This window comes from Monosiga brevicollis, genomic scaffold (assembly GCF_000002865.3).
Source record: "Monosiga brevicollis MX1 MONBRscaffold_29 genomic scaffold, whole genome shotgun sequence".
In the NCBI taxonomy this organism is placed as follows: Eukaryota; class Choanoflagellata; order Craspedida; family Salpingoecidae; genus Monosiga; species Monosiga brevicollis.
Genome location: NW_001865066.1, coordinates 282770 through 296240, shown reverse-complemented (window position 1 = coordinate 296240; position 13471 = coordinate 282770). Strand labels below are relative to the sequence as shown.

The 13471-nt window shown below is 56.3% G+C and overlaps 3 protein-coding genes across 3 annotated transcripts; 1 reads left to right on the top strand and 2 right to left on the bottom strand.

The window, feature by feature from the left end:
* Positions 1-879: 879 nt before the first annotated feature.
* MONBRDRAFT_34066 (uncharacterized protein) lies at positions 880-8940 on the bottom strand (the record flags this gene model as incomplete). The annotated part of the gene is made up of 17 exons (XM_001749253.1): positions 880-1517; positions 1602-2285; positions 2439-2595; positions 2692-2786; positions 3276-3347; positions 3443-3608; positions 3654-3963; positions 4276-4351; positions 4438-4497; positions 4642-4761; positions 4877-4945; positions 5119-5205; positions 5302-5363; positions 6351-6510; positions 6566-6692; positions 6826-8734; positions 8796-8940. 17 exons carry the CDS (start codon positions 8938-8940, stop codon positions 1287-1289), a joined length of 4530 nt encoding a protein of 1509 aa, XP_001749305.1. The 3' UTR covers positions 880-1286.
* A 1201-nt stretch (positions 8941-10141) lies between these two features.
* MONBRDRAFT_28862 (uncharacterized protein) lies at positions 10142-10874 on the top strand (the record flags this gene model as incomplete). Its single annotated transcript, XM_001749320.1, has 3 exons — positions 10142-10291; positions 10392-10454; positions 10596-10874. The coding sequence occupies 3 exons, from the start codon at positions 10142-10144 to the stop codon at positions 10872-10874; spliced, it is 492 nt and encodes a 163-aa protein (XP_001749372.1).
* A 448-nt stretch (positions 10875-11322) lies between these two features.
* Positions 11323-13165, bottom strand: MONBRDRAFT_28861 (uncharacterized protein; the record flags this gene model as incomplete). Its single annotated transcript, XM_001749252.1, has 6 exons — positions 11323-11691; positions 11877-12263; positions 12438-12612; positions 12734-12816; positions 12933-12995; positions 13103-13165. The coding sequence occupies 6 exons, from the start codon at positions 13163-13165 to the stop codon at positions 11323-11325; spliced, it is 1140 nt and encodes a 379-aa protein (XP_001749304.1).
* Positions 13166-13471: the final 306 nt, after the last annotated feature.

Here is a 13471-nt window from a genome sequence, read left to right as displayed (position 1 = left end):
GTCCATCCGCGCGCGAGATTGCCGACGAAGCCGTACAAATCCGCTCTCGCGTTTGGACCCCGCGCAACACTCCGCGCAATAGCTCGGACAATCTTCTGGACTTGGTTCAAGATGGTGAAAGCGACGTTCGCCGAGACAGCAGTATCTTTGCTGCCGAGCGACGGTCCGCGCTTGATCACTTTTGCCAGCGACCCATGCGCCGCCGCCACACTTGCGATCACTTGAAGTTGACTCCCAGCGCGCCACAGCATGGTCACGAGCGCCAATGCAAGTCAGGCCCACGCGTTGAAGCAGCGGAGCACACCAAACTGGCCTGCCAAGCCACGTTGCAGCGCCAGACCAGCAATAACAGTGTTCATAGCATCGGATCCCCAGATGCCTCCAGACCCAGCACCCGGCGGGCCTCGACCTTATCCCTCGGCAGCAACATGCGTATGCTCACGCCTGATCACCCCGTCGTCCAAAGCGGAGGAATCGATCCATGGCTGCTCGAGGAGATGCCCCTCTCCCCTGCTTTTGATCAAAGCGAGCATGACATGCATCAACATCCTGATGGTTCGGGCGTTGCAGGCCCGCGGGGCTTGCTGCGAGCATCGGGCGGCACTCAATATTCAAGCAAGACACCACGCCGCTCTTTGGATGATGTCTTAGCCCCGCTCTCTCAAACGCATCGGACTGAATTGCAGGGTCTGTGTCTGAATATTAAGAAATAAATTTCCGTTCCTGCCCGACTAGCGCCTGTCTGTGTGCCATGGCCCTGTTGATTATTTATTTGCCATCTTTCCAACTTGGAGCACGCGCGTGTAGGCCGATCGCACCGTCACATGCGCGCGCGACGAGACACGACACGAATTGACAAACATGATAAGCACAGGGTTTCTTCACATGTCAATTTGTTTGCATAGTAGAAAGTGGACGAGAAAAAAAAAGAGGAGAGGGAGAGACAAGGTACTGGGAGCGTCGGGGCACGCACCCTACAGATTATACAAACACAAGAAGGGCAAGCATCCACCCCGATCAAGGAAAGAAGGCCCAAAAGGTACGTGTGGCGGGTCACAAGGCAGCGCGTGCCGTCCCAGAGACGTTTCGAAAAGAAGAAGAAACAGAAAAAGACGAGGAATGTTTAATGCCATGAAAGTGTTGTTGAGTGTCCCGTCCCGCAAACACACTCACATGCCAACACGCAACACAAACGTCATGACAAACACCCGAAACAAGGGGAAAAAAAAGAGGAACAAGCAAGAGAACACTGAGAGGTACGAGATGCTGGCTAGGCGCGGAGGGATTTAATCCTTCTCAATGTAGTTGCTGGGGAGCATGCCACGGGCTCCCGAGCTCTGCAAAGTGCCGTTAGCCCAGCCGTCATCGACCTGCTCGACGTCAATGAGCTTGTCTCCCGCCTGGAAGCTGAGCTCATCACCGTCTTGGGCCTCGTAGTCGTAAAGGGCCGACCACGTCTCGACGCCACCGGCGGCAGGAGCAGGAGCAGGAGCGGCAGCGGCAGCATCACCTCCAACCTGTGGCGTAAGGGATGGCAAAGCATTTAGTGTTGGCTCCTCAAGCTTTCGGCGGATAAAAGAAAAGAGACGATAGAAACAGACCTTCTCAATGTAATTGCTGGGCAGCATGCCCTCTGCACCACTGCTATTGCGGGCTTGTACCCAACCCTCGTCGATGACCTGAAGGACAATGACCTCCTCACCCTCGGTCACAGACACCTCGTCGCCATCTTGGGCGGCGTAGTCGTAGAGTGCCTTCCACTTTTCTCCATCTGCCGCAGCATCCGCAGGAGCGGGAGCTGCCACTTCGGGTTCAGGTTCAGGTTCGGGTTCGGGTTCGGGTTCAGGTTCGGGTTCAGGTTCGGGTTCAGGCTCAGGTGCGGGTTCGGGCTCAGCAGGCGCAGCTGGGGCAGGAGCCTCACTCTGCTTGACCACATAGTTGCTGGGGATCATACCACTTTGGCCGGTGCGCGAGTTGGTGCCGCTGACCCAGCCATCGTCCACAATGGTGACGGCAGTGATGACATCACCCTCCTGGATGGAGCATTCGTCCGTGTCGGCAGCCTCGTAGTCGTACTGAGCAACATAGTCCTCGCTCTCGACAGCCGGGGCAGCAGGAGCTGGGGCCGCCTCGGGCGCTGGCGCAGGGGCAGGGGCAGCAGCAGCAGGAGCTGGGGCCGGAGCAGCGGCCGGAGCAGCGGCGGGGGCAGGCTTGGTGGGTGCCGGGGCCTCGGCGGCACTGCGATAACCCAGGTTGGACGCCTTCTTCTGGCTAGACAGGGCGGACTAGATCAAAGTGCCACGAAGCAAGCAGGTTGGCATGGCATGACGATTGATCAGTGGAGGCCGTGCTGTCACAATCCCCATCTGTCTCGATCCGACTTGAGACCTTGGTCGCATCCCCGAGCAGACCATTGTGCAAACAGACATGACACGTACGGCAATGTTCTTGTCATCAGCGGCACCAACATATTTGCCCTTTTCGGCCTGATAGTTCTTGGTGTATTGAACGACGGACTGACGCTCGGTTTGCTTCTTCAAACGCAGCGTTTCGGGGGTATCCGCCACCTGCGTGGCCTTACCCTGAGGGTAGTGCCTGTCTCACGGGACCATCAGCCGGCATAGGTGTCCAGGATCAGTGACTTGTTAGACGCACGTTTGCCGAGGGGGAGGGAGCAAACAAAAGGCGTACGTCTTGCAGTAGGGCTGGCCTTCATAGCCACGGTACGTGCTCATGGTGAGCTTGATGTGGCAAATCTCGCAGTTGAAGCAGCCATGGTGCCAGAGCTATTCGTTCACCACGAGATGGAAAAAAGCATGAGTTGGCCTGACCAAAATCCTTCGGCCTCTTTAGCTTGCAGGCTGATGACGGCAGGCACACCTTGTCAAGACACTTGAACTGCTCGGTGGGATACACCGTCTTCTCGCAGCGCGCGCATCTGGCAGTGCAAGCAAACGCAATGGTGACCGAAGAAGATACAGCAACAACGACCAACATGAGACTAGCCAGAAGGCAGCTCCACAAACAGATTTGCCTTGGCGTCGACCACTTGTCAAAAAACAAAACAAAAAAAACCACATCAAATGGACCAAGGGGTTTGGATGTGATGGTGGTGGTGGTGGTGGTGGTGGCGGGGCCTGTTGAGAGGCGAGCCAACGGGGCTCGGCAAGCCTCACACCACGGACCACAACAAGAAACACTCAGTCGGGTTGTGGGTTGCAGTCATCTCGATGTTGGGAAAGGGCGGCGCGAGCGCGAGCTGCTGCCAATCTTACTTGGGTTGGGGTGGGGGCTTCCAGGGCATGATGGCAGGTTGATACTACGGCCTTGACACTCTTGGATGAATGCTATCCAGGGACGGAAAATGGAATTCCAGTGTTTCAAGCGGCGGATCTCGACTGCCAAATGATCTCTTTTTGAAGACCTGTCACTGACACTGAACACCGAGAGAGAGAGAGAGAGAGAGAGAGAGAGAGAGAGAGAGAGAGAGACATTCAGAGAGAAGAGAGTCAGAGAGAAGAGAGAGAACAGAGACATTCAGAGAAAAGAAGGAGGGGGGCGTGAGGACAGATTTTCGCACACACTTCAGAGATGTAGAGTGCCCACACCTATGTATCACCTTGCATAGCCATTCAAAGGGGCTTTAACCACACCTGTCATCAACGTGTACACAAAAGACCACAACAAAACAAAAACCAAGCATTCTGCATTCCAGCTTGGATCTGCTACGACGAGAGAGAGAGAGAGAGAGAGAGAGAGAGAGAGAGAGAGAGAGAGAGAGAGAGAGAGAGAGAGAGAACAAAAGGAATCTGTTGGCCAACTTCTTTTGTTCTTGAGATGCAAAAGCGAAATTTTGTATTGGTTTCGGCAAGACTTTTGGGCGTTGGGTTTTAAGCGAAAGAGCACAAGTAGCTGGCTTGATGTGCGCGATGGCGTATCGACCATGCATGACTTGGGGTGGGACTGCGTATTCGAGGGCAGAGGGTCGGCACGTAGGGAAAAGGGTGTACTTGGGCATGGATTGGCCAGGCCCATCAAGGCAAGTCTTGATCAGCAAAAAGAAGAAAAAAAAAAGAAGAACAAGCAGAAACGAGAGGAAGAGGAACACACACAGAACATCAAGACAGGAAAGCCGCTTAGAGAGTACGTTCAAATGGATACATGGGACAACGCAAACACCTTTGCTGGGAAAAGCTGCGCTTGTGAGTCAGGGGTGCTGCGGGAATTCAGAGAGACACCCCCCTCCTCAATCCCATTCATCCCCCGATGACTCACTCGCACTCAGGTCTGGGTCTGCAGCTGGTGCCACGGTTACGGGCGCCGCCGCTGGTCTCGCCGGTACGGCGGCTGCCTACGATTTCGAGCAAAGACCCGGGTTGAGTGTCCAAACGCTTGCTCGAACCCGACCAAGGTCATGCTCTGGCTTGCAGAGCTCACCCCGGACTGATGCGCGAGTCGAACCACGCTCTTGTGTCGACCCAAATGATCCTCTTGCACCTAGAGGCGCCAATCACAGTGCAGACAGGGGTCACCGTTCCCGTGCGCGGATATATAGACCAGTCACGATCATGGCCAACGGGCCAGCGCTTGACCTGGCACGCCTCTGGGCTCAACCAATGCCACAGTCGGGGCTCAACTCACAACTTGAGACGTAATGCCATCCGTGACGGGGGCACCCGTTGGGATGGGGTGGGCGATCCGCGCCTCCTTCTTAATGTAGCGCATCCAGTCCAGAAACTCAAGGTCATTTTCGCTATACATCTGCAGTCGTAGACGAGGTAGGCCAATGAGACACACAAGACATGGCCCACACAAGGCCCAGCCCCTGGGGCAGAGGCGTTGGTGTCGTTTGGGGTTCATGCGCTCGTCAACCAACGTGATAGGTCCGAGTCTCAGTCACCAAACCAAAGGCTTGTGATAGTGGGAATCCTTGAGGCCAGGCACACTATTGGGTCCGATTGGTTGCCCCCGAAAGCAGTCAAGACAGGACTGTCAGAGCCCCATGGTGTCGATTGCAAGCTTCCCCCTCACATACGCGCCCCCGCCGAACGATCGACCCTAGCGGCGTGGGCTGAACCAAGATGGCAGGATCGCAATTGTTGGTCGGCAGGCGCACACCTCGCAGTGCTTGGCGGCGATGACGTCCTTGACCAGTTTCAAATCAATGGATGCCTTTGCCTTGTCCGAGTGCTGTCCACTGTAGTACTATGGTGCATCAAACATGCGCAGCATCAGCCCGAGGCCGCACGCCGCATCAGGTTCGTGGGCATATGAAGCGAGGTATCTTGGGCACATACGTACCGATAGCTTGCCATGACTGTCGAGCACGAACCAGCGCTTGCGCCAGCTCTTGCGAACAGCACCTACCCGATGCACACACATGCAAAAACCCACCCACAAATGCGTGAATGGACTGTGACCAGCTACCATGGCGAGGACAGAGCCGCACGCAGGGCTTGGCTTGTAGCCCAGCCATGTATGATCAAGAAACAATGGAGAAAAGAGCATTCCATAGACTGGTACGGGTCAGGGCCACGGACAGCAGCCAGTGCAGCCAGCCCTGAAGAAGGAGACGGTGGCGAGCGACAAGGGGGGCGGGACGGGGTCAGACCTTGCTTCGTGAGATAGGCAGAAAAGATGATGGTCGGCATGATCTTGGCGAGAAAAAACAAAACGCCCTCGCTTCTTGAGCAGGATGCTTGTGGTCAGGCGACACCCGCTCGCCCCGCACTGCTGTGCTCGGCCTGCCTGCTGGCGTCTCACTCCTCGTTGCCCGTCACTGATTCGATCAAGTCCAGCTCAACAACAAAATAAAAAGTGCACGGCACAAAAGTAGCGATAAGTACTGCATAAACTGATACTTTATCGTAATGGTATTATCACGTCTAAACCTGGAAAGCTGCAATAATATTTATAATTGCTACATTAAGTGCCGAGCTGAACCGCAGCACATCTCACTGCGTTCGTCAACAAATGTGTCCGACCCGCTTTGGTTATGCTGTTCGAGGTGGCGCCTCGGGCAGGAAAATCAGACTGGTTCTTCAATACAAACTCGTAAATTCCAAAGGTGATGAGCTGTGGCACAAACCGGACACGCCAGGCGTGCGCAGGATCGGATCGCATTGGAAAGAAAAAGCAAAAGAAAAAGAAAAAGAAAAGGAAGAATAGAAAATAGAAAAGAGAGAAAAAGGAGAAAGTGTCAGTCCAGGCCCCGAGGTTCAAGTGCGCAGCAGACAGTGGTCAAAAGCACCGACGAGTGCGCAGCCAGATCCCGAGACAAAGGGTGCTGGTAGTCTCTCGGAGCGGTCAGAATAGAAACACCGAAAAAAAAAAAAAATCAAAAATCGAACCGGAGGCTATGAAGCATTGAGCACTTGGGCCAGAGGAGCCTTGCCTTGCACCCAGACAGGTTGCTGCCGCATGAAAGTCTGGTCTGGTTGAAACACGGGCGGGTGCGGGTTGGAGCGGCCTCGGGAAGTACCATCCTGTTGTTGGGGTTTGCACGGGCAGCTGCAGTCAGATGACGTTGTCGGCGAGAAGAGAGGTGAAGGTGTTTTGCACTTACCATCGTTCGAGTGCTGCGGTGCGATGACGAGACAGTATCGGAAAGCCCCCCTGCCGATGCCTCGGCCGTTGCCTCTTCGGCAGAAACGGGCGCGGGAGTCTCAATCTCGTGCAATAGCTCCAAAATTCTATGACACCCATGTGTCGTGTGCGTAGGCAGAATCCATGATGGTGAGGCCAGGTACGAAGATGATGGCCATCACGCAAAAATAAAAAGCAGGGAAAAGGGCATCGGAACAAGAACACAGAAAGGGGACAAACCCGTTGACGTCCGTGGAGGGCTTGTTGAGTACGGGGTTGTCAATGGTGAACAATCGTCGGCCCAAGTGCGGGTGCACTTGGGCATCTTGCTCAGAGTCGTGTGCAGCCCTCAGATGGCTTGGGATGTCACACCAGTCCAGCATCTCATCAAGCGTCGCACAGGCATCAGCTTGCAGACAGAGAAGCGCGGCATCTGGAAGCTCATGGATAGGAGCAGGCGCTACGGGGGCTGGACTCGGCACCACGAGTTGCGGGTCTGTGGTGCCCGAATCAGTGGCGGCCTCAATAGTGGCTAGAACTGAAGCTTCAAACACTGACGAGGTTGTATCGGCGGCCTCGGTGGGAAGAAGTGCTGTGGCAGCGGTGGACGTAGGGGTTGCGGGATCTAGACCTGAATCGCTCTGTGCGGCGAGCTGCTTGACGGCAGGTGTCGAGTGGTGATGGGACCCATTTACCATGGCGCTGGGACGCTGTTGTCGATAGCTGTGTGGCATGGGTGGCCGGCTTGCTTCGTGCTGGGCCGTTCGAACGGGTGGTCGTTGATGAGCTTGCATCCAATCTTGAGCGGCGCGGCTAGCTTGTGCCTTGCGCAGCTCGAGCATGGCACGGGCTCGTTGCTGCTGCACATTTGGCGGTGTGCCGCTGCGGTCTGACGGAGAGGGCTTGGTTGCAGGGCCGTGCGACTCCACCTGTTCCTGTGTCGAGGCCTCTGAGGCCTGGTCGGTGGGGACGGAGGGAGGCGCATTGGCGACAGAGGTGGGTGGTGGCGGGTCGTGGACGGTGTTGAGGCCTGTTCCGGCACGTTGGTGCTGACTAGAGCCTGTTGGAGGCCAGGTACTATCTGCATCGGCACGAACCGGATACATGGCGGCCAAAACTGTCGGGTGCTGTGAAAAAGCGACAGTTGAGGTACTCGCCGAGGGCTCGGCCGAGGGCAGGGGTCCATTGGGCCGGGGTCCATCGGGCAGAGTTGGATGGGATATTGACGACGCGGGGCTTGCAGGGGGCGCGGGCGCAGAGATGGACGACGAGGGGGGCGTATGGGTGTGTCTGCCTTTGGGTGGGGGTTGAAGCTTTAAAGCGGTGGCCGAGGGCGGGGTGCGGGTACTGGACGGATGAGGAGATGGGATTGCAGGCGGCATGGCTCGTTGATAGGGCTGTGTTTGGTATGCCGTGGGGCCCGCCGAGGGCACTGGGAAGGCGGTCTGATGGTAAGGCTGTGGAGCCTGGGGTCCGTGGTAGTGCTGGTGAGGCTGCTGCAAGTGCTGAGGGTGATGGAAGGGCGGGCCGTGGTATGCGTTTTGTGGATGCACGGGCTGCGGGCCGTTGCCGTTGCCGTGCGCGTACGGGTGTGGGTAGGGGGCGAGGGGCATGCCGTTGGCGGACAGGGGGGGTGCTTGACCGGTGAAAGCATGTAGAAACGGCTCTGAGGTTTCGGGCGGAGGAGCCCAGAAGCTGCCTTGCTCGGGCGTGCCCGGGTACGCCGAACTGGCGTGGAGGGCGTGTGGGTAGGAATGAAGCATGTAGCCGCCAGGTCCAGGTGACGGTCCATTCGTGTTGCTGCTCGGGGTGGATGCAATGTGAGATCGCGTCTCGTTCACGATCATGGTCGGGGTTGGCGGGAAACCGTTTGAAGCCAAGCCCAGGCTCGGGGAGGCTGGGGTGGGCAGGCCGAGTCCGGGCACGGGCCAGGGGTTGTAATTATTGGCCTCGGGCGTGGTCGGGTAGCCGTACGGCGGCGGGCCCGACAGGGGGAAGCCCGGCGAGGTTGCTAAAAGAGCATGCTGAGTGGCGTAGAGATCATAGCCCGGGGGCAGGGCCATAGTGCCAAGGTTGTTCGGATGATAGGGCAGGGCTGGGCCATGCGGGGCGTTGAAGTAGACGGTGCCGCCAGCGTCCCAGGGGGGAGCTCTGGAGTTTGCAACAGCCGCGTGAGGGGGCCCAGGTGCCGGGGCAGACTGGCCGCTCACGGAAGGGCGCTTCAGAAGCGGGGTTTTGCAGGGAAGCGCGGACTCCGCTGTGGTGAGAGCCTTTTAGCGCCGTCTGCTTGTGGTTGAGTGTTGGGTCACTCGCCTCAGTGGCCGTGACTGTGGTCATGGCGCGCGCCGCAGTCATGCCTGCATGCACCGGCACTGAGAGAGAGGGGGAGAGAGAGAGAGAGGGAGAGAGAGAGAGAGGGAGAGAGAGAGGGAGAGGCGTCAGCTAGTGTGTCCAACTTAGCTCAGGCGCTTGTCAATCGGTGTGTCCTGGATGGTCGGCGCGGGGGCGGGCCTAGCGACGACCAGACCCATCCACACATCAATCACCTATCCTCTGAACGCCGCCCACCTGCGCACGATCCAAGCGCCAAGGCGCCGTCAACCGCGGCGAGTACCGGCCTCTGCAGTGCAGCGGGAGGGAAGGATGCCGCTTCGAGTCGTCCAGCAGCCGTGTTATCACTGTTATTGCACCCTGCTTCGCTTCTCTAGAAGCCGGGCAGAAATGGCCAGACTCTCTCGACGGTTACTGAAATCTCCTTGAGATTGACTTGGTTCGAATGACTGCGTCTTCCTCCCTCTGACTTGGCTTCGCCCGTTCCACTGGGTCTCTGGCCAATGTGTCAGCAATAAATGTCATCAAATTTACAGCTCAGGATTACGTTAGGGAAGCAAGCAACGCGGGAAGGGTGCTGAGTAGAGAGGCAGAGCGAGACGAGGGCGGGGGCGAGTAGAGCTGGTATGGGCTTTGCTTCAGTGTGTTTCAATGCCATTCATCCAACGTGCTGGGAGCATGTCGAGCTGCCACGATTGTTGTTTGTCTCTGTTGTTTCTTGCGTAAAGGCAGTGGGTCAGACTTGGGGGGTCGCATTGGTTGAAAGGGGCACATTGGTTCACAGGGCCGCTTCAGGCCGCGTTGGTTTGTTGATCAGATGAGCATCACGGCCCGATGAGCGTGAATTAGAGCATAGGTTAAGATCCGCGTGTGCGCGTGCGAGAGTGTGGATCACCCAAAGCCACAAAGCCATTTAAAAAAAAAGAAAAAAAGGTCAAAAAAGGTCAAAAAAAGATCAAAAACTCCCCAAAAATCCAAAAGGGCAAAGGGTAAAAAGCGAAAGCAGTGACCATTTTATTTTTCCCCGGCAGCAACGCGTGGGCAAACGCTTTTTTTTTTCTCTTTTTTTTTTTTTTTTCAGTTCATTTCGGCAGTGGCAGCGCGGTGCGAGCAACGCAGTGCCTTGCTTGACGGTCAGCGTTGGGTGTCACAGAGTTGCTGTGCGTTGGTGGACGTTGTCGTGTCGGTGTTTGCGTGCTCGTCTTGATACTTTGTCACAGCAAGAATGCGTCACGGCAAGGCGTTCCGGCGCTTGGGACGCGGCTCAGCCCACCGCCGAGCCCTGCTGCGCAACCTTACCGATTCACTGATTCGCCATGAGCGCATCAAAACTACCTTGGCCAAGGCCAAGGAGCTGCGCCGCCCCGCCGAGCAGGTTTGCAGACACCTCTCGGTCGGAGCGGGAAGGACTCGAGTAGCCGCCTTGCTTTCCATCTTCCCCTCACGCATTTCCCGCACCTCCTTTGCCCATCTAGCTCATCACTCTTGCCAAGAAGAATACACCACACGCAGATCGCAGCATTCAGAGCTTCCTCTTCGTGCGTGGCGGCAGAGTTTTTGCTTGCCCATCCCCTTTGACCCCTCAAAATTATGCATCGCGCCATCCGGGCCCGTGTCGTGGTTCATCATGATCTGTTCTCACGTTCGCGGTATCTCCATTGCCACCTTGCTTTGCACAGGACCAAAGCCTCAAGACCAAACTGAAAGATGAGCTGGCCAAGCGCTTTGCTGATCGTCCTGGCGGATACACCCGTATCATGAAGGCCGGCTTTCGCAAACCAGATAGCGCGCAGGTGGCCTACATTGAATACGTCGATAACTCGCTTCCCAAGCTCAAACTTACCGCAGAAGACCTTGGTGTGTCCTGTCTGCTCCGACCCCAGATTCGTCGCCCCCCATATGTCGAGTTTATCATTCTTCTCACTTTGCTGGTGCCGTTCTCCTTCCCTACCGCTTAGCTGCCGTTGAGGCCAAGCTTCAGAAATTGTCTGCAAGTAAAACTGCTTAGTATCTTTTTGTCTTGCACCCCATCAAGATCCCGATGGTCTAGACGTCGCTTGCAACTTGGTTTATGCTGCCGAGGCGTCGCTACCGCATCCTCTTTTCACGAGGTCCACTCAAAATTTCTTTTATCATTCTTTTCTTTTTCTCTGACCTGTGCTGTTCGCCCTTGTGCTCGCGACTCGCTCGGAGTCTTTCCCACAAGCGAGAACTCAACGTGGCCGAAAGCGTTTGTCAATGAATCTCGTCATCACTTCATTGCCTTCGCTCAACCAGGGAACAACATTGCTGTTTGGGTATACTCGATTTGAAAATGTGCACCATTTGACCAACAAGCAGCGCACCACGGTCTGGGTCAGGAGAGAAAAAAAAAAAAGAAAAAAAGAATAAATGGACAAGCACTTTTCAGTCATCAAACTTGATCTTTTTCCCTGAAAAAGCCCCAATCTCCACGGCCTGGCGCTTCTGCATTTGCTTGGCTTGCCATGACGGATGAACGGGCTCTGCTGGTGCAGCGGCCGACGACGTGCTTCCACCGGACCCGCGCGAGCGCGGTTGGCGCCCAGCCGTAGTTTCACCTCCATTTCGGGACCGGCTCGATCCTCGATCTTCCTGTCGTGCGCGTCGCCGGTCTTGCTGCGCCTTTTCTCTTTGCTTCTGTTGGCGCAGATTGGCATCCTTGCTCGGGTCCTTTTTATGACGCGCATCATTGCCATACTTGCGCTCAGCGAGCATCTGCCGTGCTCGCTGCCCCAGTCGATTTTTCTTCTTTTTCTAGCGGCATGAAACCCCCACCCAACAAGCCGCAGGCAGGCCAGAGTGAATGTGTCAGCGGGAGGGAAGAGGAAATTGGGGGCAAATGTTGCGGGACAAGGACACGCGAACATGACCCGTTCTTGAGGAAGCGAAGGGCCACAAGTTATCTGCACATGAGGTGGTACTTCACGCCAAGCACCAACCTGTTGCTTCTCAGCAGCGGCGAGATCGGCGCGCATCTGCGCCAGCTCAGCCTCGTCATCGTCGCTATCATCGTCGTCGCTGGCATGGCCCACGCTGTCCACCATTTGACTCCACGACTTTGAGTCGAAATGTCCCATCTGGCCTTCCCCGTCGCTGTCGGTCATTGGTTCTTCCTGATAATCAACCTGATCAGCAGCCGCGCTGAGATCAGACGGGGCGTTGCTGCTCGCTTCATCTGTTGCTTTGTTGTTTCGGCCCTTGTTTTTCCGAGCCATGGCCTTGGCCGCAGCCTGCTCCTCTGCCTCGGTCTTCATTTTTTGCACGGCAACTTCCAGCACGGCTGGGGTGGCTGCCATGCCCGCCACACGATACTGTTGCAACAGGTCCTGAAACAAAAAGGTGACAACCGTGAAAGATGGTGCAATGTACACATGCTCGCTCGGGCGGATCAGGAAATACCCAGGAGGAGGAGGAGGAGGAGGAGGAGGAGGAAAAGGAAAAGGAAAGGGGAGAAGGGATGGAGCAAGGGGGCAGTGCCAAAGAGAGGTATAAGCTGATACCTTGATGGTTTTGTTGCCCGTGAAGCGTTGAAGTGCGGCCTGGATGGGGGCTGCCGTGGGCTTTTCAGCTTCACCAAGAACGAGGGCACACAACTGCTCCGCGCTGTACTCAAGCAGAGCGGAGCGCCGCGTTTCAAGCGTCTTGGCTTTGTCTTCATCTCCGGCCTTGCTTGCCCTGAGGAGGTAGCAGTGGTTGTGGTAGGGTCTCAGCTGAGTCATGGTTGCACCTCGACATCCCAGAGGGGCTCGCAGCCCTCAAGTCGCATTGGATCATCCAGAAACGACCGCCAGCTTACCGCTTGGCATTGGTATGAAAGAGCTGCAGTGATTTCTTTCGCTCAGCGGTTACGGCGCGCTCCAGTTGTGTTCGCACGCCATGCTAATCAAGTCCGGCCAAGAGAGTTTGTGAGGCGCATTGGACGGCTGGTCTCATGACCTGGTGGGCCTGTTCCATGAAAAAGGCAGGGCGGTAGGACCCGGGGGCAGGGGCCAGACCTGCTTGCGCGCGGCTTTTTCCTGCAAAAGCTCTTGGACGGCATCCCAGTCTTGTTCACGTCGCTATCAAGGCGAGACCGGGGTCGAAGCGCCGGGTGGTTCACAGATGAGTCGGTGCGCATGGCCACGTGGCGAGGAGGCCAACACGCACAAGGGCAGCCCACATTTACCTTCAGCCGAATGCGATACTCGACGTTTGTCTTCTTTGGCAGCTTGAGCGCGGGCGCCGCCATGGTGCACACGTTTGCCTGGCTGCCCCTCCCCCACCCTCACCTGTTTGCAATCCTTCAATCAATCAAGACTTGAACAAGTGGTGCCGTCCAGGTCCCCGACGCACTGTCGAATGGATGGATGACAGAGACAGAGAGAAGAGAGAGAAGAGTGTGTGTGTGTTGAGAGAGAGAGAGAGAGTTTGAGAGAGTTTGAGAGTTTGAGAGTTTGAGAGAGAGTTTGAGAGAGAGTTTGAGAGAGAGTTTGAGAGAGAGATTGAGAGAGAGAGAGAGAATGAATTGGTTTGAGAAGAGAGAAGTAAGAGGTGA